A 27,583-nucleotide genomic window follows, 5' to 3' on the forward strand; every position below is an offset into this window, starting at 1 on the left:
GTCATGTGTAAAAAATCGGTTTCCTTTTGGCATAAAATTCGTTAGGATTTATAAAGCTGCTGTTAAAGCCAGCAAAGGCTCTTTAGTAGTGGAAAAACTGATACATGTGAATATTTTCCAGTGCCTGGGTGCACTGACTTCATTCTGGGGCCATAATAAATATATATGTCTAAGGGCAGATTCTACTTCAATATAGCTGTCCCTTGTGTACATCCTTGGTTGGCGCGTGCTGCTTGCAGTGAAGCCTTCTGCTTTAGTGCCCATCAGTCAGAGCATAGTGCAGTAAAATGGCTTCAGGACCATGACTAGAGTGCCCTGTAAGAGGTGGTGCAAATGTGCACCCTCTCTAAATATTCCCTTTGTCTCCTTGTTTGGTAAATCCATGCTTGTCTTCTCACAGGCAAGATGCAGGAAGAGCACCAATGGTAGGAAAAGGAGTCTTTTAACTTTCCTTTAGTTCCTACTTCGGTGGCAGACATACGTCCCCTCTGCAGCCACTCACTCAACATCCCTCCAGCTTCTGCTCACACTGATCATCACTTACTGGTTCTGTCTCCCTAAGTTCCTCCTGAGCACTGTGCTTCTGAGGGGAGGCTGAGCTGAGAGTGTTGAGACTGGAGAAGAGCAGACTCAGGGCGTATCTCATCAATGTAAAACTGAAGGGAGGGTGCAAGGAAAACAGATTCTTTCAGTGGTGCCCAGTGACAGGCCCAGAGGCAATGAACATGAAAGAAACTAAAATGGGAGATCCTCTCTGAGCATCAGCAGGGAGCTGTAGGAGTGACACAACACTGGAATGAATAGGTAGTCCACAGATGTCATCTTCATACGTGAATTTAAAATATACATTCAGTTATGCCCATCCCAAGCAACCAGCTATAGATGGCCCTTCTTGGATGTGTGGGGGATTCGACCAGATGACCCTTTCAAACTCAACCGTCCTTTGCTTCTAGGACTTTTTGATCCTGCTGTCAGGCAAAGCATTGTTACTCTTCACACTCTCCTGTTGCTTTTCAGCAGTCCTCATAGTTCCCCATCCTGCAGCAGCCTTCTCTCCTCTTAAGCACACTGGCACATTGCACAGAGAAGCTCATCCTCTAGTTGTGCTCTTTCACCATTGATCTAAAGTAAACAGCATGGGGGTTACTGCATTTAGCGATGCTTCTCCAGAACTGTGACTTCTTATTCCTACAACTTATTTTCTGGTATCAACTCAAATGTATACCTAAGTGAGGGAAATTCATGTGAGAACGGGCAGATTCCTGCAAGGCTGCCTGAAATCAATAGTGAAGTTGTCACTGAATTCAGTGGGAACAGGGCAGAAACTGGAATACTAGGATGTTAAGGAAAACTGACTGCCTGACTGACTGACTAACAAAATAACTTATCTGAGAATTGATATCTATTCAGGAAAAGGGACTGTCAATAGCTAGTAACCAATTTAGGGTATGGCATAGTATTTTCATCAAGCTAAGTCTGCAAAGTCAAAATACGGTTTATGTTCACATCTTTTAATAAAATTCTAAATGCTATTGATACCTGGAGTGGGTAAATTCCCATTTAAAAAGTCTCAGACTAGGTAGTCATCTATTCTTAGAGGTCTTCTGGGTAACACTGCTTAGCCAAAAGTGATAGGTTTTGAGTGCATCCCACAAGTGTATGGGTTCTGAGTGACATTCCTGACCTCTTGGCTCTCTTCCAAATCTCAATTGTGGTCTAGGGCAGGCAGTTCAAATCCCCAACATAAATTTCCTAACCATTAATAGAAAGGAAGAGAGACTTGAGAGTATTGCAATGAATGCATAGAACTGGCTGCTTCTGTTAAGTGAGGTTTTATGACACATTTATCTGCAACTAAGTGCATTATGCTCTGGGAGGCAGTGAGGTCTCACCCAGAGCTGCAGTCTAAACAACAACAAAGGCTGCAAGGTTGAGTGATGAAGCACAGTCTGCTTCATTTTACTTACACTGAGCCTATCTTCAAGGTTGTCCTCAAAGATAGCCACCAGCAGAGCGCCGTGGCAAATGTGTCTCAAATGCAGGATGTAAGCCACAACTTGATTTGTGAACAGTGACAGCTAGTGGGGAAAACAGTTACCTAGAAAATTGTTATCACCAGGGCCAACATGGGCTCGCTGTGGTAACTGGAAAACTAAAAATACTTTGTCAAACAGATTGATGAGCTCAGTCCAGTTTCTTGATGGATTAGCACCTGCCTATGCTGCCATTGCAATGACCCATGAACTACATCAAGAGAGACAGAGGGTAAGGCTCAAAGTCTCCCTAAACATTTTAGCTGTGAAACCACCACTTATGAATAAACTAAAATCTAATTAATTGAAGTGTTTCAAAGCATGAAGAGCCAAAAATAACATATTCAGACCATTTTGTCATACAACATCACAATCCTTGCACCAACCATGCTTCATGTTCCTAGTATTTTTACATCGCTCAGTAAAACTAGGTGGAGAAACAGTGGTCAAACATCAGGTAATATTCCAAGAAAAAGAAAAGGTATATACACAAGTGTTCCTTGGTGACTGGGTTTCAGATAAATGCTTTATTAGGCAAGAAGCATACTGCTTGGATGACATTACCAATTCTTGAAGGATTTATTATGTGCCATTTAAAACAAATTTAAACTAAAATCTTGCAAAGGCTTAAAACCTCCATGTTTAGCTTTACACCTCCTACATAGTTTCACTGAGGTCAATGAAACTATTCACTGTGGAAAGCTAAGAAGGTGTGTAAATCTCTGTAGCATTAAACATGTTTCTTGATTATCTCACCAGGGACTGGAAACAGGGATTGGCAGTTATCAGACAGCTAGGGCAAAATGGCAACTTGTGTCATTGAATATTGGCTTAATTGAAAAGCAGCATTAAGAATTGTGAAACAATTCCGGCCTTTTTTCCCTAACTTGCAGTGGGTGCTATGTGGCTCTAAACTGTTCCCTTCAGTACCCCCAAACAACTGAGATTTGCTTACCCATGACTAAGGCACATTTTGACTGTCAAAATAAGTAATATAACTTTTTTTTGAAATAGCATTTAGCGCCAACTGGGGTGGCTGGGTGTGTTTATGCGCGCACGTGTGTGTGTAATGTTGTCCATTTGGGAGGCTGTAAAGCAGACCCTCTGCCTGGGACACCAGCGGGCTGCACCACCGAAAATGATCCTTCTTCTCATCCTTCTCCTCGTGATTCTTATCCCCCTCCTCATCCTCCTGCGCTTCCCCCCACCCCAGGTGGACACAACCCGGTCGGTGGTCGCAGGCGCTTCGTAAGACGCTGCCGAGGAAGGGAAGGGGTTTGGCAGGTCTGGGGGCCCCGGAGGCAGCGCGGGGAACGGGCGGAGGTGACGGGGAGGCGCCGCAGGGGCGGGAGTGGCCGGGGCAGCGCCAGCGGCGGGGGGAGGCGCCGGTGCCGGCGGCGCGGGGTGCGCGGCGCAGGGGCGGCGGCCCCGCAGCCCGGGCGGGCGGCAGGTGGGAGCGGAGCGGCGGTGCAGCGGGGCGGGGTGGCTGGGAAGGGAAGGGAAGGGATGGGCTGCGCACCCAGCATCCACGTCTCGCATAGCGGTGTGATATACTGCCGGGACTCGGAGGAGTCCAACTCCCCGCACCAGACCACCACGATCTCGCAGGGCACCACCACCCTGCACGGCCTCTTCGTTAAGACAGACGCGGCCGACTCCATCCCCTCCGTCCTCGCCTACCAGAGCCGGCAGCCGCCGCCCTCCGCCGGCCCCCGCCGCAAAGAGCGCAGGGAGTCCGGCGGCGCCTCCGCCCGGTCCAGGACGCCCCACTGCTGCAGCGTCGAGGCGGAGACCCAGACCAGCAGCTCCAGCGCCAAGGTAAGCGTCTGGGCTCCGGAGGGGTCTCCGGCGGTGCTGGCGGGGGTGCCCGCCGGCCCCGGCAGAGGGAGGACGCTGCGCGGAGCCAGCGCCTCCCCCGCCGGAGGATGCTCGGCGGGCGGGATGCAGCTGTCAGGAGCGCTGCCCTAGAGCCCACTGACTCACCGCAGCTGCGGCGGCCGGGCCGGGCCGGGCCGGGCCGGGCCGGGCTGGCACTGCTGCGGGGGGACCGCCTCGCCCTGAGCTCGCCCTGGGGAGCAGCGGCCGCCGGACCCTCGGGCTCTCTCCGCCTCTCCCCGCCCCGAGCCCACAGCCTTGGTGCGGCTCCGGGGCGCCCTGTGCTGGGATCGGTCACACAGCGCACACACAGCGAGCGGGGAAGGGGTTTGTTTTGGGCTCTGTGACCGATGCCAGAGAGTACTTGGTGCTGGCTTTACTTCATCCCTTTTCCTTCCCGCCGTATCTGGTTAAAATGAACTGTTGCTCCTAGGCGTGGATGTTGGGCTGAGATCCGAACCGCTGTGATCTGCACACGTATATGCTAATGCACCTTGCTGGTGTAGGGCTGTGGAGATGCGCCTGGAGGAGCGGGCGGGGGCTGCGTCTGTCTGTAGGGTACCTGGGAGGCTTTGGTCCCCCTCTCAGTGGCCAAGGCAGGCACTGCTGCAACTTGCCTGTCAACGTTTTCACTTAAGTTTAGCACTTGAAAAGAGATCATTGAGCTGGATTTTTTTTCCCCCATGAAGTTTGTTGGTTGTTGGTTTTTTTCTATGTATATACGAATAGGTAACTTCCCTGAAAGCTTTTTGGAAATTAAATTTTACTTTGTTTCCCTCTTCCAAAGTTCATTAATTAAAAAAAACCAACCAAACAAAAAACAAACCAGTGTCATGATCCTAACTGCACCTTAGGTTACTTTTCTGTTGTTCTAAGAAAGCAGGATGTCATGTCACAAAGTAATCATACTACTGTGTTAGAATATCAGTAAGAAATTCCAATAACGATTTAAAATTCAGAAGTCCTCTTAAGGAAAATATAAATGGGAGAAATCACAGAAAAAAACCCAAACACCCCAAACAACCCATTGTCAGTTTGTAAGTTCAAATGCTGAGAAACTTGTAGAACTGTCTGCAGTCACACTGACTGTTTTACTCACTCAGATGAGGAGCCTGAATCACCAACAAATGGGACAAAATTCAAGCATAACTGGAGTAAAATAATTCTTGTATTCCTTGGATTTATAGATTTATTTTCTTTTTACTTGTCAGAGTAAAATACTTCAGTCAAAATATGGTTTATTTTTTAATGTAGAGGAGAGCAAAATTAAAATACTTTCACAATAGTTTTAAGTTGAGAATTGAAAAAAAAATGGAAATAATTGAAAAAAAAGTTTCTTTAGAGCCATAACTTGCTTCTCAATATTATATGTTATTACATTATGTGCTGTTAGAAACAAATATATTTCCCAACTTTCTAGTTATTAAAACTGAATGCATTTCAGATGGTTTTGTACCTTCTGATTAGTATTTTTAATGTTACAGGTTCAACAAGGCCCAGTGCTGGGTCCTGCCCTTGGGTCACAACAACCCCAGGCAGTGCCACAGGCTGGGACAGAGTGGCTGGAAAGGACCTGGGGGTGCTGGTGACAGCAGCTGAAGATGAGCCAGGCTGTGCCCAGGTGGCCAAGAAGGCCAATGGCATCCTGGGCTGGATCAGCAATAGTGTGGGCAGCAGGAGCAGGGCAGGGATTGTCCCCCTGTGCTGGGCACTGCTGAGGCCACACCTCAAATCTTGTGCTCAGTTTTGGGCTCTTCACTACCAGACATCGAGGGGCTGAAGTGAGTCCAGGGAAAGGAAACAGCTGGTGAAGGGTCTGGAGCACAAGTCCTGTGAAGAACAGCTGAGGGAGCTGGGAGGGTTTAGCCTTGAAAAAAGGAAGCTCAGAGGGGACCATCCCACTCTCTACAATTGCCTGAAAGGAGGGTGTAGCCAGGTGGGATTGGTATCTTCTCCCAGGCAGAGAGAGACAGGATTAGAGGTTATAGCCTCAAACTGCTCCAGAGGAGGCTCAGGTAGAACATCAGGAAGCATTTCTTCACATAAAGTACTGTCAAGCATTGGAAGAGATTGCCCAGGAGAATGACAGTCATCATCCCTGGAGTTGCTCAAGAAATTACTTTTGGCACTCAAGAAATATTGTGGCACTTTGTGCCATGACCTCGCTGATACAGTGGCGATTGTTCAAAGGTTGGATTTGATCTTGGACATCTTTTCACAGAATCACAGAATTAACTAGGTTGGAAAAGACTTATGAGATCATCAAGTCCAACCCATGACATAACATCACTTTGTCAACTAGATCATGGCACTAAGTGCCTCATCCAGTCTTTTCTAAATTATTCTGTGGTTCAGTGATTATTTTTGATAGCTTCACTTCTTTTAACAATTTCTGAGTTTGTTATGCGTCTGGGATTTTTAAAGTTACTTAACAACTGTTTCGATCATAAGTAGAAATATTTCCATTCTTATAAGTATTAAGATCTGTAATTTTTTTTTTTTGTACATCACACTAAAATATTGATTAAATCAGGGTTGGATTATTACAGAACTGTCATAAAGGCAAATAGTATGCTTGATGGATTATAAGAAGTGGGAAAGTGTGGAAACATGTTTCTGCAGTAGTACACGATTACAATATATATTTCCATAAAAGCTCAAAATTGAAGAAAAATATTATTTATTTTGGTAGGGAAAGAGTGTCTAGCAATACCATGAGGTTTATCTCCTAAAGTGCTTGGTTGCATGTATTAGCTATATTGGGTATTCCATACCATATGGCATCACACTTCGGGAAAGAAGGAGGAAGGGAAGGGACATTTAGAGTGATGGTGTTTGTCTTCCCAAGTAGCCACTGGACATGATAGGCCCTGCTCTCCTGGGGATGACTTTACACCTGCCTTAACACCTGACTTAATTCCTTGTTTTGCTTTGCTCATGTGTACACCTCTTGCTTTACCTAGTAAAGTGTCAAAATTCATGAGTAATTTCACTTCTACTCTTCAGATTGTCTCCCCATCCTATGGATGGTGGAGTGAATGAGCATCTGCCTGGGGCTTAGCTGCCATCTGGGGTTAAAACACCACAAAATCTCCTCTAAATATATTCAGGGACAAAACCAATATACTGGTCAAATGGCTGTTAGCACTCTTATATATTAAAATAATTTCCAGTTGTGTAACTGCTCAAACCACTTAAACCCTGTCACTTGGTGTGTCTTCATTTTGTGTTCTAAACTGCTGTTTAGTTGTTTACACAATCAAGTATTGCACTATTTGCATCTGATCCTGTCTTTATACAATTTTTTAAAACTCATCCACACCAAGGCATGAAACGAGCATTAAAATAAATCAGCCCATAATAATTTCAACTCCACTCAATTAAAACAAAAAATAAAATAAAAGAGAACCAAACAAAAAATTATCCCATATCACTTAAAATGAATGGCTTATCTAAACTCTTACTTTCAAAGTCTATTTGACCTGTATTAATTTGGCATGAGGTCAGAATTATAAAAGACAATTCTCTCCTCTCCTCTCCTCTCCTCTCCTCTCCTCTCCTCTCCTCTCCTCTCCTCTCCTCTCCTCTCCTCTCCTCTCCTCTCCTCTCCTCTCCTCTCCTCTCCTCTCCTCTCCTCTCCTCTCCTCTCCTCTCCTCTCCTCTCCTCTCCTCTCCTCTCCTCTCCTCTCCTCTCCAATTAAAAGTTCTGAACTGTTCAGAGCATTGAGATGTGTTGGTCCCATCCCAGTCACACTGTTCATGAGTGACTGTTCAGCAGTTTTGGTGGGTGGGTGTGTTTATTTTGATCTTGAAAGCCTGGTAAGTTTGTCAGGTTGCCTGATAAAGGTCTCAAGTGGACTTGTTAAGACTTAGAAGACACATCTGTACCTTGATTTGGGAGAAGACCCACAGTTTCTGGTGCCCAGCCATACACTCTGTTATTAAGGTACTTGGGCAGAAGCACTCTGAAAAAAGCTGAAAAAACAGACATTTCTTCCCTTTGTACCCTCCTTAACAAAGCCAAACAGTATAATGAAAAGAAAGAGTGGTAATATCTCAAACGCTCCATCAGCTTTGTATAAAGATCCAAGGCATTCAGCTTCCATCATGGAAGCATAACAATGAACTGAGATGATGCTGACTCTATAATGGCTGCTTGATCCATTGCTCAGTTATTGCTGATTCTGAAGTGCAACAGTACCAGCTGTTTAGCAAGAAGTAAACTTTTGACACTTCCTTGGGGATTTGAAAATGTTAAAAAAAGTTTATATATGTTTACATCTTTTAATTATGACCAAATCTTAATCCCAGAAGTTGTGAATAGTTCTGGTTTTTTTGAATATCTTGAGACTACAGCATTAACAAAACTTTACAGCAACAGACAAGTTTCAAAGCTCATGTTGCTAACATATTAGCTAGATGGAAAAAACCTCCAAACAACTTGAAGTCTTCCATTGATTACTTTATCATCTTTTTCTTCCTGAAATTACAAGAACAGCAGGTGTAATGATTTGGTTCTTCTTATGCTGTTTTCATTGTGGAAAAGAAAGACGTGTTTATGAACCTCTCTTGATCAGTCACAGTAGGAATAGGCTTTGACAGTTTTCAGGGTTTTCTGTAGCAAAATAATTAGTAGAAGCAAAACTCATAAATAAGCAAAAATATGGAATATGGTGGACAGTATCTCTTAGCAATGTTGGTCTGTGTTAAGTTCCAAGGTGAAAGTGTTGGGACATATCCTTCTCTTCAAAATGACAAGGACCTAGTTCTTTTTTTATTATTGTTATTATTTTTATTTATTTATTTTATTTTATTGTGGGGGAATAAGTCAAATACTCAAAGACTTCAGCTGCCAAATACAAAGTGGAGAAGATTGAAAAATACAGCCACCACAAGAGTTGCATCAGGTCCATATGTCCTGTAGAAATGAAGTCGTAAGTATTGCCTTGATTTCAAATACAGTTGTCTTTCAAGCAGTACCATGTGTAAGAAAACTCAGTGTACTACTTGCACTTCTGGTTTTGTTTGAAGCGTACTATGGTTTAACTGGCTGCTAGTAAGGTCTGTGCATGTGGAACATGCCAGATGTAGTGTAAACTTGGAAAATAAACCTTCCAACTCTCTAGCTTTGTGGGATGAAGGTCCATTTCATTACTCAGTAGGACAACTGAGACATAAGACACCTCTTGAATGTAGTTGAGGCCTGCAGAGTTGAAATAAAAAAATGAGCAGACCAAAAATTGTTGAAATATGTTACAGTGCAGGAGCTTGTTAATTTAGGCCAGTGGTTCACTGAGAGGTGCTGGCCTGAATACCATAAAGAAAATTGCTAGTATAGAAGTGCTCTTCTGTGACTAAGCCCAGACATCTTAAATGAATACAGTGAAAGGACTTCTGCTGCTCTGTATCTGACCTTTCCATTCCTCCTTCAAAGGATGCAGGTAAACTTTGGCAAGCACTGTAGTTATGCCCTTAAGCAATGCTAGACAGAAGGACTATTACAGAACAGATAAAAGCATTTCTTCAGAAATATTAAACCACGTGGCAAAGAGAAGCCTGATGAGTGACTTCACACTGAGCCACACAACATTCTGAACTTTGAAAACTCCTCTGGATGATATGCATTCATATCTCTAAATATAAAATGAGCACACATGCGTATGCACACACGTGTATAAGAGAATTGTTAAAAGCTTGTAAGAGAACAATAAGCCCTAATAATTTCATTAGAACACAATTAGAACACACATTAGAAATCACTAGAACACAACAGGTCCAAGAACCCTCTCAATCTTTCTGTAAAAATTTATTTTGGAACTTTGGCTTTCAGTGCCCAACATACCAAGTGCTTTTAAACTGACCACTAGCAGCATCTGTTTTCCACCTTTTACTGTTTGCTATGCACAAAATGAGATGGAGGTTTTATCTTCTGAGAAGCTTGGTGTAAATCTTTGGAAATTTTCTCTATTGTACGTGTAACTTTTCTAAAAGACCCTTTAGTGAACACTGGATGTACCTGTGTGGCTAGAAAACAGCATGTGAAGTGGTTTATGATGCAGCAGAGTTTACCTCCTTTTGGTGAGCCTTATCAGACTCGGGATTATAGCTTAAGGAAAACAGCAATCATATTTACTCATGTGAAGATAAAAGTACGGAGCATTATGAAAAGCAACCTGTGTGTTTGAAGTGTTTAGGGACATGAGCTTACAGTAACAATTACCAGCTGATGATCTCTTGTGTAGTTCTCATCTGTAGTCTCCCTCTGGCACAGATCAGTAGGTGCATTTTTAGCCCAGAAAGTAACCAGCCTTGCAGGGCAGCAACACAACACCTGGCTGTCCCCTTGCTTCTCCAAGGGCATATTCTCTGGGGCAATCTCACAGGCCATGATGTAGAATGAGCTCATTCTGCAGGAGCTTCCACAGCTCCCCCAAGTGCCAGTGCTTTTGGCTTATGAAGCTTGAGTCACCTATCCCTCTATGTGAGGAAGAACCTCTGTCCAAAGATACATTACTAATTCTGAGTTAAAGTGACATTCTGTACAGCTTTTTGGTGGCGGTGTCTGCTCCACATAACTTTCTTCATATGAGAGGACCGTTAATCCATTTGGTGAACTTTATTTTTCCCTTTCATTCAGCCATTTGTGTCAACCACATCCCCGTCCTTCAGTATCCAATTATTTATAAATGTCTTTCTCACCCGTGTTGTCAGCTGTAATAGAACAAAATGCATTAGAGACATGCTGTTCCTTTGTATTACTTCTGACTCCTTGAATAGCGAGGTACTCTGAAGAATAGTTTTTAAAAATCCCTGTGTATCTCTACCCTGTATATTTCTGACTTAGCTATCCAACATCACATATTTCATATCTTGGAATAGATTTATGCTGAAAAACCTCTCATGGTGCTACTTCTGAAATGGTGCTACTTCAGAAACTGTCTCAATATTAAACTCTTAATAATGTGAGTTACTCACTTTGAAAATGCATATCTAATTTTGCAGTAGATTTACAATTTGTTGATCTTTTGCCCTGGATTCAGACTGCATTTGAAGAGGCAGCTTTTGTTCCGAAAGGATGGGGAAAACGGACCAACACAGTTGGTTTCATAGCATGGAAAAATGGAGCAGGAATTGCAAAGATCTGGGCCACCCGGACTCCAGCACACAGAATTCACCAGCAATGCAAACAAGTGTGAGCATGTGTATAGATATTATTAAACCACATTTAAATAAGAATTCCAAAGGAACAATGGATAGTTGAGAGACTCTGCACCAGTAGGGCCAGTAACATCCACTGATGAAATGGGCAGAATGGAGTTCTGAAGCAATATATGTATTAAAAATCAAGCTATTCAACATCTGTTATTAAGCCTAGGAGAAACTGCTCTCAGGCCATTTTGCATATAGAGCTGCAGCCTGTCAGATTTAATTACAATTCATTTGTTTATATTTGGAGGAGTGAGGTCTGATTCCTATCTTGTTATATGCATGTTTTCATCAAATAGTGATATAGTTATAGGTGGGATACTGTCAGTGATGTAAAAAAAAATATAAAAAAAATCAGTGTAATTGAATGTGGCATTGGACATAAGGTCTCTGGTGTTAGCTTGGGATCTGCTTCCAGCAGTCAATTTTCCCTTTTTTCTTAGGTTTGCTGTTTTGCCAAAAGGACCATGGGAGAGGCTTTCCTCTTCCCTTGTTGCAGATTTGGAAAGCTGTCTGAGGGCACTGTGGACTTGAATGTTGTCAATGGTCATTGTTCTGCAGTTATCATGTTCATTATGAAATGCAATTTATCAAACCATTGTGCTAGCCAGAGAACCAAGAAACCTCTTCTAGAAAAGGAGAGAGAAAATGAGGCTTTAGCTTTTTGTGCGTGTTCTTTTCCAAAGTAAATCAACTTTCTTCTGATACCCCAGAATATGTGTTAATGTGGTGACTCTGGTATTTTTGGCAGAGGCACCCAAGCTTAAGTCTCTGTTTTGAAAGAGTCTTAAAAAGGTTCTCCCATGTGAGTGAGTAATCTTCTTCCTGGACTGTTGGCAATTTTGGGTTTCTCTTTCTCTTGCTTTTAAGATCGCTTCCCTGCAATTCATGCGTTCCAAAGGGTCCTGCCTGATTAATCACTACTTCCTCCTTATCACAAAGAAAAAATCTTTATTAAACAGCTTAAACACAGTATTTCTCAAACACAGAATTTCAGAAAGGGTGGTTATATTAGATTTCAGAATAAATCCATTCACATGTGTTAGATATTTAGGTCTGTCTTAATGTTCCAATCAATGTTGTGGCTTGTGTTAGAAGTCAGTAACTTCTGTTACTGACTGTCAAGCACCTTGTTTCAGGCTGCTTCATTTTACCTCAAATTGCAATGTGAAGGATACTAGGATAGCATCACAAAATATTAAGATTTCTTGCATTCTCATGATCATGGGGCACTGGTCTGCAGCTGCTGGACAGCGCTCCTTCCCCTTGGAGCTCTGGGCAGCAGTGTACTGGTGGAAACCTGGGAAATCTTTGGCTGCCTTTGTTCTAAAGACATAAAGAAGGTCAGCTGGAGTACTATGATGGTGTGGTGGATGGTTGGAGAAGAGATGGTTGAAGTCCAGCCTAAGCTAAGGTGGTTGTGGATGGGTCCTGTGTTATGGGCTGGAGGAGGTCAGGGCAGAGATGTGCCAAAGGGAATTGGGCTTAAGTGGCATGTGGGTAGAGAGGTGGTCTGGGGGGAAATAAAAGTCTTTTCTTGGTGGTACAGGATGTCTTTGACACTTGGGAGTCTTGAAGAGATGTGATGTCTGAATATAGAGATTTCTGTCCAAATCTTAGAGCTGCACAACGAAAATATGTCTTACCTCTCAGTGCTGCTGCAGCAGGAATTGCCTGGATGATGTTCTGTGTACAAAACTGTAATAATGTATCCACTGCTGCCTAAAGTCACTTGATAGTCTGTGCTTGTCTCCCTTCTATTGAGTCCATCACAATAGCAGAGGACCCCTTCTACATCTTATAATTAAACATTTGAAAGCAAGAGAGAAGTATCTAATGTTTGTCTAGACAAACTGAAGATCACTAACCACCTGTTTTCTGAAGAAGGCTTTAACAAAAGAAAGGCAAAGTTGTTCTCCCCTTATCCAAAATTACAGCAAAATAACACCAAAGCAAAATGAGTAAACACCAAGAATCAAAATTTTTCTAATATGGTGATACATTTGGTATAACTGGTTTTGGTATAACTTCTGTGATAACTTGTTAAATGGCAGCATGCAGTCCTGTATTGCTGTCTCAATTAGGAGGGAATTCACACAATGTGTTAGCTCTGTGATCATGGTGCATGAAAATAATTTAAACTTAATGGTAATTTTTTTCTTTCAAATGTGACTTTGTATAAATATTGTCATTTTGTTTGGTGAAACAGCTTCTTTGATACATTCTGTGATTTTTTTCCGTTCAGCATGACAGAGCTTTTACTACTCTAATCCTTCAGGTAAGGTGGGACTGAGCCACAGAACTGTTTTTTTTTTTTTTCCTCACACCATTAGTGGGTTAAAAACTATGTGTTTGATAGATTTATTTAAGGCTCACACTCAAGAGTTATGCTAGTCTTAAAGACAATATATATTTTTAAAGTCATAATATTAAGTTCAATCCTGTGCATCCTGGTAGTAAAGATGTCAGACTTTTTCTTTCAGGTTCATGAAACTGAAATATAAAATTATCAAGAACAGGAAAACTAGTGGGGCTGATGAGTATTACACTCAACCAGAATAGGTTGAGATACACATTAACATGAACAGCTGATGCACATACAGACCTGTCTTGGCCCTCTGGCATTTTAGTGGCTTAGAGGCTATCTATACAGTTCAAAGAGTTCAGCAATGAACTGTTTTCAAAGAAGAGAACATTTTTCACGGGTTCTACTGCATTTATACAAGAGGCTACTTTTAGATGAAGGATTATTGTGCCCCTTTAGAGCTATAAGATATCTGTGACTTCACCTTAGATTTGCTGTGCTGGAAGTTACTCCTTTAAGGCCTTCCTTTCATGTTTGCTTTATTGTTATTTTTCATTTAGTCCCAAATATTTGCAGATCTGTAGTTAGTCAGATAGTTTTAAACTGAAAAGGGCTCTGTCTGTAGCTCACATGTGAAGTCTTGTCAGAGAATACTGTTTTCCTGCATGGTTGATGACAATTGCCTGTCAAAGGATGACCCTTAATCATCTGAATTTTTCATGTACCATTTCCTATCACTGAAGATAGAGAAGCATTTTATTTCAAAATCGTATGAATGAGCTTAAAATACAGTGTTTACTGTACAAAACAATGTTTAATGATACAACATAAAAACTTGGTATAATTTTGCACTTCCAGCCTCAGTGCAGAAATGTGAAGTGCATACATATAGCCCAGTAGTACCAATTCAGAAGCCACCACTCCATATGTTAAGAATGCAAATCTTGCATCTGGAAAGACTCCCACTGACATCAGTGAGATGAAGATCTGGCTTTTTTTAGATAGGCAGTGGGCAAAAGACTATTCACATTTTCTGAAAATTTTTGCTCATTTTATTTTTAACTCAATAGAAATAAATGACTGGGCCATGATATATCCTCCTCTGTTGAAGGGGCTAATGGGGATCAAAACAGCTGGTGCTATAACTCCTACACAGCCCTTTTAACTATTTTGGCTGTAGTTGGGCTGGGCATTGCTGCTTCTCCAAATAGCTTGTTCCTAATGCTTCCTGATAACTGTTCAACATTTCTTGGTGGGTGAAGAAGATAGTGGCAGGGCTTCGGTGCAGCATACAAGATTTGCATCACTTGGAGATGTTAGCAGTGCTTCCTTTAGTTGATCTGCCACTCTGCCTGTCATGGGATTTTTATTTTTCACCTGTTTTTTTTAGCATAGGATCACTGAGGAAGTGATCACATAGGAAGAGAATGATCTGCCTTCTTTGAACAATGGGAGTTTCCTTTGTATGTTTGTACATATACTTGCTATGTTGTTATCTGCAGGTTGGGTGAGCCATCTGCTGGCATCTTTCCTCCAGTTTTGGTTATTTTTATCACCAAAATACATTTCATTTATTTTATTGCCCCTCTTCTTGTACTTTCAAACAGGTATTACCATTACTGAAAATGGGATCAAAGCAGGATACATTTAGATGTGTGGATTTCTTGGTTCTTTTTGGTCACAGTTCACAGCCTGCTTCTACCAGCTGCTAAGTTGCTATCTTAAATCATTCTTCCTCACTCTGAAGGAAAGCTGTTCTTTCTCTATTCCAAGTATTGTCTAAACTGATTAGTATCTGGCAATGTAGGGGTATATTTTTTTACTGTGCCATGGGCTAGAAAAAATCATCACATAAATGTGTAGCACAGAAAAGTACCTTCATGCTGCCTATCACAGGATTCAGCGTAAAACAGGGAAGAACCTTCTGTGCATCTTCTCTAACCTCCTTTCAAACTTTTCCTGCTCATCTGCTTAGAAATTCACTCAGCAATTGAATTGTCTGCAAATAGGAAGTTAGGGAGAATTGGATTTTCTCTTTATTTGAAAATTTCATTTCAACAAGGAAAATATATCAAGGAAAAAATTCTGGAAAAATGTTTCATGTAAATTAGAACTTACTATAGTCAATTTGAGATTCTGGCTACACTTTGAGAAAAACATTCACCTGATTTACTGCTTCTTCAAAAGGCTTTATTTCTAATACAACAGTATCTTCTATTAGCTGGGAGAATCCAGCTGAAAAATTTCTCACTCTCTGGTACTCCTAACTTCACTTCATGCTGCAGTGAGGAGGTCCAAAGACATGTTACCATAGAGATACCCACAGTAGTTTTAAACCAACTTCAGGTTACTAAAGCTTGAGTGCTAATGATTACTGCAACATCAGCTGCAGAATGCACACTGTCAGGCTGGATATATGCTTCAGCAGCTGACTTTACTGACTACACCACCTATACCCCAGTGATGTTCCTTTATGAGGCTGAAAGCATAGGGCTGAGACCTTCCAGCTCCTCCTGAGACACAGCCACTCTTGTACTAGGGAACCTGACCAGCTGCATAAGCACATCAATTGTGCCATTATTGTAAGGGAGAGGCAGGTGGCCTTGGACGACTAGGTCAGATCTAAAAAGGCCCAGTGTCTCCCCAAATGGAACTGCAGTGCTTACTGCCCTTCCTCCTTGTTTGGTAACTGACATGGGTTTTTTTTACTTTTGGTGATGATGTATTTCACATCTCGGGTAGAAGGTGCTCTGTTAGATCAATACTCAGGGTGAAAAATAAATTGAGTGATTATTTATTCATCTCACCACTAGTCATAACATCTTCTATGTAGTTACAGATTTGGCTCCACTGTGTGTTTAATGCTTGCAGATGTACTCAGTGAGCATGTATGGAAGTCGAAGTTCACTCCCTTTTGAAGAAAAAGATGCAGTGGAGCACTAAGGCAAATAATTAAGCAATCTTTAAATAAATATGGTTTCTTACTTGGTTTGGTTTTGATCCCAAATCAGTCAAAAGAAACTAAGAAAGGTGGATGAGTAGGCTGTTGCTGGTTCTGTTGTCATTATGTTTCTTTTCATGGAGAGCCTAGTCATATGAGGCAGCACATAAATGAAATGCTTTCCTGATACTGCTGGCTGTGACAGAAGGGTAAAGTGTATGACAGTGGGTTGTGTATGTTCTGCTGTACATATAAGTTCATGATGACTACTGTGCTGCTGCATGCTGTACACATTCCAGTGAAAAGTAATAATCTCAGGCAGCACCACCTGCAAGTCTACCTGTCAGGAGCAACATAGACAACCATTAAACCAAGTCATCCTAAATAAATGAGTACTCTTGTAGCGGTTTCAGTTTCTTAGAATCAGTCTCTAAAGCAGTAAAGCATGCTTATAAATCTTTTTGCAACGGAGTGTATTTATCCTTTTTCTACAGTCACAGCCTCTTCACTAGTCTTCCAAAGACAATAGAACAATTTGTGATGGGTACCAGTGAAATTATTGTGTTCATAGTATAATCCAGTTACTTGAATCTTTGTAAAGACTGTGCAAACCTCTGTCTAAACCTGTGTAAATAGTGCACTTTTTTGTAAGTGTCTCATGCAGCAAAGAAAATTTAAAGTAACTGGCATGCATGAGAAATGTGGGAATAGTTTTTATTTGCTGTGAACATAGGTAAGGCTTCTTCATTTTCCTAATGTAGTAACATGATCAATAACTACAAAATTATTGCATTTTATTACATGCAGGAGCAGGGTAAAATCTTTTATGAGCTGATATAGGAAAAGTTTGAAATTTCAGTGTCCCAAGGTCTGAGATGGCCCAATGCCTTTCACTCAGTGGCTTTTGCCTCCCCAGAGAACACTGGCTCTGAAGACAATTTCTGCTTTGGTATGAGGATTCCTGCAACACCACGGAGGTGATCACACTGTGACCAAGTGGGAGCAAATCCTTGGCTGGAAAGGTAGTTTCCAATGCACCAATGAAGATCCCACTCCCCAAAAATACGGGAACTGTGCCTAGACTTGCTTTTAGCTTGCCTTTCTAAATTTCTGAATATATGTTTCTTAGCTTACTCATGCTGTTTTGAGGCAATCATATTTTGACTGTGGTAAAAGTGATTGAATAATTTAAAAATGCCTCTGCATACATCACAATTGAAATTAAAATACAAGACTAGAGAATGACTTTTGTTTTCATTTTTACTTTTAAAAGCAAAATATATTTTTGGGGGTTGTTTTAATGAAGTGAAATATAAAAAAGTCCAGTTAATACAAATTCATTTCATTGAAACTTTTATGGGACAAACGGTATCTGCAAATACATGTGTGTGTCTACTTGAAGAGGAATTGAAACACAAGAAACTTCTGTAACATGAAATACTAAGCATAAAGCCAGCACTTCAGATTTTTATTGGGAAATGGCATTTTCTCAGTATTATTTTTTGCATTCAGTTAACATTTTTTAAAAAATTGATGCCGAGATGGGTCAGCTGTGCATGCTTGTATAAACTCCCCATAGCTCTCATAAATAGCAAAATTACTTCTCATCTTCTTTCTTATCTTTCTGCTAACTTTCATGGGCGCTCTTTTCTTGAGACCTCCACTTGTCTTCTAGAGTACACAAGGCAAATCCCCATCCCAGAACAGATCTCTCTGCATGGTAAGTGCACCATGCTGACTGTAAAATTGCCTTTAAGTCTGTCAGGGCTGTTGTCTCTGACCTACTGCAGATTCATACCTACTGCAGTGGTATGTCAAGGCCACTTGTTTTTTAGAGTACACAAGACAAATTCCCATTTCAGAACAGACCTCTCTGCACAGTAAGTCCACCATGCTGACTGTAAAATTGCCTTTAAGACTATCAGAGCTGCTGTCTCAGACTTACTGTGGATTCAGGGTATGTTGATTCACACCAGCTTTGAAAATATGACTATATCTACCTAGAGGACTTAAAAATGTCTCTGCTTTATTTTAAATGAAAATTTTCTGAATATTCTGTATCTGTTACATGAAAAACATAATGACTGCAAATTACAGAATGTGTCAGACTGTGCTGGGCTTCTTAGCTATATACAAAAAAGGAGGTAGTGTTCCATAGTGCACATAGTGTGAGTTCCCAACAACAGTACAAAAATAAGTAAAAGAGCATTTCTGGGAAGATTAATAAGTAATAAATTACTCCTGTATATTTTGGAAATGTCTAAGGCCTTCCATAGGGAATGGATGTGGGAGGTGTCACACATGCTTACACTGGTCTGGTACAAATTATCCTGTGTTGACCATTCTCAGAGATATGATGTTAGTTTGGTGGCTTGATATGACCCTCTGCAGCTGTTATGTCTTTGCAATCCTGACCTTCATTGAAGCCTGACTTAGCAAAATATTTAAGGGCACAATTAGAACCATCCAGCTTGACTGGAAAAACCAGAGCACCCGTTTGACTTAACATTTTCACAGGGTCACTGCACCCAGAAGAAGTCTAAAACAGCCTTGGGGTGGTTATGACCCGTGTCTGGCAGCAAAATTTGGAGCAGTTGGTTAACTCCATGACATTAAGGTCTAAAAGTGGGGTTTCTCCAAGAACTGCATATCTTAAAATTAATTGTTATAGTGATTTTATATAGATCTGAAGACTTGAGGTCTGTATTTGCAATGCCCTAACTGAGAGGGTATGGGGTGCTCTTGTGTTAGTCAGTGTGAGGATCCAACAATGCACATTACCACTTTATCACAGGGTTTCTACAGGTGGGACTAGTAAGTCAGAGTGTTCTATGTGTGACCAGAATTGAACTTTTTATACTCCTTGACTATAACAACTACAGACATTTTATTACATAGGAGGAGGCCTCTAAGCCCAATGTCTCTTATTTGCTTTTGGGAAAGCATTTGATCTTGAACAGGCATTTGCTATGTGAAGTAAAATGTAATTTCTGGACTCTTGGGTCAGAGCTGGCCCTTGCAATTGTCAGAAGCTACCTCCTGTAACTCCTTTGGTTTCATCAAAGCCTTGAAAAAGTTTATTTCTGGTCTTCTCTGATCTACTGATGGGAGTCCTAAGCTGTAATCTCTGCTTTTTCTGACCTACTCAGCTAAGAAGTTTTTAACAGCTAGCAACATGGTTCTTTATATTGTTTGAATTTCACCTCATTTTGATGACTCCTGCCGTCAAGCTTCTGCTATCCTACCTATCTTGCAGTTGTTTTTTTCTCCAGTTTCTAAAAGAGTTTTGCCTGCGGCATTCCAACAAACCCTTTACAGCACTCTTGAGCAGGATGAGTTTATTAAATTTCCTTTCTTTTGAAAACAGCATTTATGATTTTATATATTTTTATATATTTGTATAAATATTTAAATATGGTTTTATCTGCACTCATCTTACAGTGACCCTATATGTTTATAAAATATATTGCATTGCATCTTTTGTTCAATATAACTCAATGTTTTTGTTCAGAACTCTGTCACAGAGTGACACAACAACACAAGGGGCCTAAATGCCCAAGCCACTTTACCTGCTCTCTTGGCAGCTCATTTCTCCCACTTCATGACAATCAAATATTTCTTAACTGCTTTGAAAAGTGAATGGGACCCAGTAAGAAACTCAGAGAAATTACTGCTTCCTGTCTTGTGACATGCACTTGTAATAAGTACATTAACAGGAAATACAACATATTTCCCTGCAGAGTACCTCCAAAGACAGCTGTAAAATAAAGAGATATATGAGAGAGAAATATATAACAGAAAACTTAACAATAGATTTTTCTGTTGTAATTTCACGGGCTGTAGTGTAACTGTGAACAATTTATGCACAAGCAGCTATTCACTGGAGCTGTACTTGATACAGGATCTAATCCACAGAAGTGAAGACATCATGTTTTATAAAATCAGTGTTGGTGAAAATGTTTGTCTGTGAATTGAAACTAAAATATTTTATGGCTTTTGGAGACTAGATTTCTTAATAAGGGTGGTTGGAAAGCATCAGGCATTTACTATCCATGTGATCTCTTGGAGAGGAGAATACTCTTCCATAGTTCATGATATGTATATAGTTCCTGTTGCTTAATAAGGGCTTAATTCAGTGAAGTCCTGGACATTTGGGCTATGATGCCTTTAACTGTACAAGAAGCTCTTTTTGTCTCCAGAAATCTTGCTCATAAAATAGAATTAAAGAATTGTTAAGCTGAGATCAGCTTCTGCAATATAAGGTGCATTGACACAAGGCAATTGCAACTCTACTTTGGGGAGAGAAAGCTTGGCAGTTAACATTGCACCCAGAAGGCAGAACTTCTGCTTTTAATTCTGAAGGGTGGAAGTTCATGCTGTGCATGTGCAGAAGCCATGGGAGAACATTGATTGCCAAGACATTTGCAAAAGAATTGTGCTTCACTCTGTGTGTGGAGTATAACAGTGAAATTTTTTAATCTTTTCATTAATGTGTTGGTAGTAAGTTGCATAATTACATCCTCATGATGGACAATCCTAATGGTGGACAAAAATTACTATATTTAGTTCAAAAAGGTGTCAGTACATAAAAAACTGGAGTAGCAGTAAGAGGTCTCTGTAGAGCATTTCATGAGTCTTGTAATGCTGGGTCTGAACTGTAGCACTTAATTCAATGGTGCTTCTCCTTGATAAGACTGAAACAAAGTGTTCAAAAAATACTTTTTCCAGAAAGCTTTTAATTTCACACACACACAAACACACACACACACACACACACACACACACACACACACTGTGTAAGTAGTGATGAGTAATTCCAAAATTATTATTCCTTATTCTGTAAGTAATAATTTGTACTGGTTCAGTAGACCAGGTGAAGGTCTACTGTATGACTTCTTTCCATGCTTTTGCAGAGCTTATTTGGATTGCAATTGCATGCAAAACTTAAACCATAAAATCAGATTCTGATCCTACCTGCATTTATATGAATAGAATAATGGTAGTCAAATTTTATGACTGCATTCAAGTTTGTAATACTGGGTAAGTAAGTTTCATCACAGTGTTTCTTTTCTTTTGCGAGGTATGAATTCTTCAGGTGTATCTAACACCTGCTCCTCTGTTCCTCTGTGTCAGGGCTTCCCCTTTCTCTACCACTTCATCTGTATCACTTATACCTCCCTTGCATAAATACTCCTTCTACCCTTCCTTACTCTTCATCTCTGTTTGGGTAGGGCTTACCTTATCAGTCAGCCCATGTGCCCTATTGTAAAAGTAAGAGACAATCTTTGTCTTTGAGAATTGTAAAATAAGTGAGACAACCTTTGTAAACACTGTAGTCTTGAACAACAAAACACAGAGGGTGGAAATGCTGGGTTTGGGTAATGTCTGTGTGGCTTAGTTGGATGACTCACGAGTGGGCAAGGCACTGTGCATATCACAGAGTGTGATATCCGGATATCAGTCTTGGAGTATTTGAGACATGACTGCTGCTGTCTGGATTAGTTGCAGTGGCTTTGTCAAAACTAAAATAGAAACTTGAACTGAATTAAATGTGATCATGAATTATTCAGTCAGTGTGAGAGCCTTGGAGCTGTTTATTTTGATGAGAATTTGGCTTTGATTTTCGTTGTCTGCACAATTTTTAGTGTGAGACATGGCACAGACTTTCATGTTGATAATTTGTAGTTTCACAACAACAGACAGTGCTAAACTGGAGGCTTTGTTACAGGAGACAGCATGACCCGTGATACCTGAGATGGTAGGGTCTGCTCTGGGGATAATTCTATTTGTGGGTCTCTAACTAAAGGATCAATGACAAAATAGTTATTTTTGACATATACTTAAATTCTGTTTTTGGATTTTAAAGTCCATGTTAGACTGTAATGAGAAAAGTGTCCATAGATGTCTGTTATCCTATAAACTTGGGAAGATTTAATTTTTGTTTTATTGGTGTTTGTACTGTGAATTTGCAGTTTGGAGTGTTGTTGGGTTTTATATTTTTTGTGGGGGTTTGGTGATTTTTTCAATAGAGTTCCTAGGCATAATTCTAAGACATACCTTGTGGATGCTAAAGTTTTAGTCAAAAGCCAAACTAGCTGTTTTCCACTGCCTGCTCCTAAACTCAACAGTCAAAACAGAAGTGTTGCAAAACAAATGCTGTCTGACAGTGTGAAGGAGCAGGGATGAGAGAACATTATGTTTTTAAAGGACATATATCTGTCCTTTATGTACAATACCCTGTTCTTTACTGGAGTTTGTTTTGGTATATTTGTAAAATGTAGATCAAAGTTCAATGCTGAGGTTTTTTCCTAACTGCAAGACAATTCAGAAAACTTCAGTAAATGACTCACTCTCATTAGAACATGCTTGTTCTGGGTTTTGTTGGGGTTTATTTGGCTTTTTTTCTTCTTTGTTCCAGCAAGAGGAATATAGTGTTTTATGGAGGTTTTAGGCTGAGATAGTATATTTTAGGCTTTCATGAGCTGGCAAAATAAGATAAGAACAGACCTCTCTGAGCCAGAAAAAAATTCCTTCCAGCAATGCCCACCCAAGAGAAGAAGTGAGAGGAGGCATACAAAGCCAACTCTCTGATGGTGACATCCATCATGCATCTCCAATGAAGCAGCCTGGTAACCACTGCAGTCTAGGTTTGATGTTGAAAGCTAGCAGTATCTACAATGAATACTGTTGGAAAAATGGAAGAGCAAAACCACAGGGGTTGGTTTTGCACAGCCCAGGGACCACAGAGGTGTTTTCTGTGAGAAGCTGCTGGAAGCTTCCACCATGTCCAGCAGAGACAATCCCTGATGGCTCTGAAGATGGACATGCTGCTGGGCCAATTAGAGATGTTGGTAATGCCTCTGTGATAACATACTTAAGAAGAAAATCAAAACAGAAGTGGTGACACAGTTTTAATTCTGCCTGTGGGAGGAACTCCATGGTTTTACAGGGAAGGACTCCTCTCCCTGAGCAGCAAAAGAAAACCTTGGGTGATGAACTGACCAAAATCCCCACAGGAGTCGGGTCTCCCTGTGCTGTCAGTGGAAAGGATGGAGGGGCTGGGGGGGGGAAATGTGTTCATTAAGGGCTTATTTTACTTCTCATTTTCCTTCTCTGATTCTGTTAGAAATAAACTCAATATCATTAATTTTAGACTATTTTGCCCTTGGAGAGTTTTCTCCCAGTCCTTAACTCATGAACCCTTCATGAAATTTTCTCTCCTCTGTCCAGCTGTAGCAGGGAGGGTGAGTGAGGTGCCTGGCATTTGGCCAGTGTCAAACCATGACACCACAGCTCATACCTTGAGTCAAAATGTCTTTTTTTTCCTTTTAACCTTTGTAGTAGAGTCCATAATTAACTACATGTGCACTTGCACACCAGGATTTCAGGTGCTGCTTCTGACTACTCTTAGACTGTTGAGGGGCATAATCTTAGTGATTTTGTTTACTTTCAGTAAAAGGCTATACAGTTTATGTTAAACAGTGGAAGCCAAGACAAGTACATTTTTCAGATTATCTACTGCTTGAAGAGTAATGTCAAATTAATTGAGGCAGGTAACTCAGGTGTATGCAGGTAACTTCCAGACGCTTCTTCTTAATCAGTGTTTGGAAGACAAAGTAAATTTTACATTTTAAAGTGAATGTTTGATTGCAGACTAGCAGTATGTTTCACAAGTTATGGGTATTACCTAGGCCAAGAGGTGTTGGAAGACTATCATGACTATGTAGCTTATCTCCTCCTGCAATACGATGTTCTAGCCATTTCTGTTTATATTTCTATTATCATATTACCTGGAATTTCCAGTATTGAAATTTACTTCTTGGGGGTTTTGTATCAATTTTAATAGCCATACCCAAGAATTGATCTACTGTATTAAACTGCAAATGTGTCTGCCTGTTACTTTGTCTTGGGCAAGTGTAAGGAGCCTTAGGCAACAGAGAGAAAAGAGGGCAGCTGGAGAGGGATCACTCCCTGGGCCTCTTTTATAACTGAAGGGCCTGTGAGTCGAGGTTATGTTCCTAGTGATGTGTTCTGCTGCAGCACAAGGGGCCTACCTTTGGTAAGGTTTGTTCAACTGCTCTTTTAACAATGACCCTTCCAGTGGCCTGCTCTAAGTGCAGGCATCAGATTTCTTGTACTGGGAATACTCTTGGTGAGTCATTCTTCCTTCTGCTCTACACTACTTCTGATTTCATAGATACCTATTCAGTTCCTTAGGAGGTTCTCTTCCTTGAAGAAGCAACCTAGTCTTTTTAGTAATCCAAAGATATCTTGAAATTTCATGATTATTCTTGTTGCTTTCTCTTTAATTTTTCTAGTTTTCCTTAGTTTATCTCAAGGAAAGCAAAAGATTACATACAACATTGAAAGCGTTGGTTCACCATAAATTTATGTGGTAGTATAAAGCTGTTTTTTAGCATCTTTGTTCCTATCCTCACACTGGTTGCTTCTTTGACTACCTCATCATACAAAGATGAAAATATATCTTTCTCTCTATATATCTTTCTCTATCTATAGTCCTGGATTTTACTTTCTCACAGATACCAGTGCATGTATTTTTGAAACAGCTCAGTCTCCGTTGGTGTGTTTTTCCCTAAGGTTGATGTAGAGAGATTTGATCGGATTCCTCAATAATGTGTGTGACTCATGCTTCTGTGAAGTTGAGAATGGACAGTAATGACAGAAGGATTTGCAGAAAGAAGTATCACCACACCAAGATCCATAAGTCTGGACATATTCTGTTCACTCTGACAGATGTTTGGAAAAGTTTGTTTTCCCTTCACCTTTTCACACTGTGAGGGCTTTAACATAACTTAACTGCCATTCATATTTAGTTAAGTGAAATTTGTGTGCTAAAAAAGTAAATATACTTTCAGGGAATCTTCTGTTGATAAATTCAACAAAACAACAAAAAGTCAACAACAAAAGTATTGAAAATAAAATTGATGCATTCTGTAGTTGGTTTTCCTTCCAAAATTCAAAGAACACAGAAATTTGGAAATTACAGCACTTGTCCAGTAAATGGGTTTTAATTTCTGTCTTGTCAGAACAGGCTGGAATGTGATTGCTGAACAGCAGCCATGCTGAAAAGGGATAGGCAAAGCCATGACTGGCCTGATCAAGCATTGCAGTAGCACCACTTGGAGAGACTAGCCAAAAGTTTTTCGATTTTTTTATTCATTGTTGTTTCAGTGAACATCTCAAACCATTAGCCAAACCCTTCTTATTCATGTTCTGATAATCTGGGGAAAGGGGAGGAAGTTTCCCAGTGCTGTGAATTTTGAGATACTCCACATGGTCAGTGAAGAAACAGATGATCTTAATTTACATGCCCTGCTGCTTTGTGAGCAGAAAAGCATAAGTTAAGATGAGCTATAAATGCTAGGGGATGTAAAGGTTCAGGGGTGTAAGGGACAGTGTCACTTTATGTTTGCCCTAGTTTTGCTTTTTACAGTTTTCCATTTTTTTTTGCCACTTCTGAAGACAGGATGTTGGACCAAGATTGGTTGGTTTGACTGATTTTTTGATTGTTCCTCATAGGTTTTTTAAAAATGTGAATGTGTTTAGAAATCTCCCTAGAGATTTTTTGGGTTTTATTAAGGAGCATCCTACTCAAATGTATTCAACCAACTGTATTTTGAATACCAAATTTATTCTATGCTTACATCAAGAACCAGAATTTTAATAGTGGTCCTAATAGTGGATCATGATCCTTGAATCCATATAAGAAAAATCTGCATGGTCAGAAGTGGTGTGTACAAACTGCAGGACTGTTTCCAGATGCTGTTGAAAGCCTTAATCTGCAGATTATAGGAATAAGTGGGATGTGGGATATCCTCTACGGACTGAGGGTTTCTGAGTCTTTTTGTAGCCTTGAAAGGTCTACAAGTAGCTGTTGCTGCTGTGAGCAGAATTGAGGACTGCTCAACAGCAGTAGTGTCTATGCCAAATGTAGCACCATAATGGCTAGTAGGACAACTGAGACGTGAGATGCCTCTTGAACATAGTTGAGGCCTGCAGAGTTGACATAAAAAAATGAGCAGACCAAAAATTGTTGAAATATGTTACAGTGCAGGAGCTTGTTAATTTAGGCCAGTGGTTCACTGAGAGGTGCTGGCCTGAATACCATAAAGAAAATTGCTAGTATAGAAGTGCTCTTCTGTGACTAAGCCCAGACATCTTAAATGAATACAGTGAAAGGACTTCTGCTGCTCTGTATCTGACCTTTCCATTCCTCCTTCAAAGGATGCAGGTAAACTTTGGCAAGCACTGTAGTTATGCCCTTAAGCAATGCTAGACAGAAGGACTATTACAGAACAGATAAAAGCATTTCTTCAGAAATATTAAACCACGTGGCAAAGAGAAGCCTGATGAGTGACTTCACACTGAGCCACACAACATTCTGAACTTTGAAAACTCCTCTGGATGATATGCATTCATATCTCTAAATATAAAATGAGCACACATGCGTATGCACACACGTGTATAAGAGAATTGTTAAAAGCTTGTAAGAGAACAATAAGCCTTAATAATTTCATCATTAGAACACAACAGGTCCAAGAACCCTCTAAATCCTAGTGTCTTTTCTGCTTGTTTGTCCTGTTGTCCTACTATGAGAATGTATTCACAAGGAAGCTGCTACCAAACTGTGAACAGCATGTAAAAAGTCCTTAAATAATATTCGTTCTTCAGTTACCATTTTATATCAGATACAGCTCATAGGTGTATCTTAGACCTCATAGGATTATTTCAGAAGTGTCAGCTTGCGTGTTCAAGAGGTTATCTAAAATCTCTATCAACTTGACACTGACATTTCTTTCTCAATTTTGTTTTCCCTAGGATGATCCACTGCTTGTGACCTGTTGGTGCTAACTGCCTTTTGTTTCCCTCTCTCTTCCCCTTGTCTTTCAGAGGTTTACCTGCATCTCCCTGGTTTGCTTTTCTTCCCTTACCACTGATTTTAAATTGAAACAGCAAGATTATATGATCACTACTGACTCTAGTTGCTTTAAAATGGATGATTTATGTCCTGGGCAGAAAAAAAGGAGTGAGAAATAGAGAAGAAACAGATCTGTGGTTTTGACTACTTATTTTTCTAATTTCTTATTTGAAACACAAGCCAGGAAATCATATAGAAAGGAATGAGAATGAAGGAAGCAAGAAATCTTAACATCTGTTCCTGAAGCTGATTCTGAGAACTTTTCAGCTTTGCACAACAGGAGT

The 27,583-nt window shown here is 40.5% G+C and overlaps 1 protein-coding gene across 2 annotated transcripts in view; it reads left to right on the forward strand.

Moving 5' to 3' along the window:
- Positions 1 to 3,539: 3,539 nt before the first annotated feature.
- The window catches only part of PDE8B (phosphodiesterase 8B), a 68,385-nt gene continuing 44,341 nt past the window's right edge, over positions 3,540 to 27,583 (forward strand). For both annotated transcript variants that reach the window (XM_062512673.1, XM_062512674.1), the window contains exon 1: positions 3,540 to 3,851. In XM_062512673.1, coding sequence (XP_062368657.1) covers positions 3,540 to 3,851 — 312 coding nt within the window. The remainder of the gene's footprint in view (positions 3,852 to 27,583) is intronic.

Source organism: Cinclus cinclus, chromosome Z, assembly GCF_963662255.1.
Source record: "Cinclus cinclus chromosome Z, bCinCin1.1, whole genome shotgun sequence".
Lineage (NCBI taxonomy): Eukaryota > Metazoa > Chordata > Aves > Passeriformes > Cinclidae > Cinclus > Cinclus cinclus.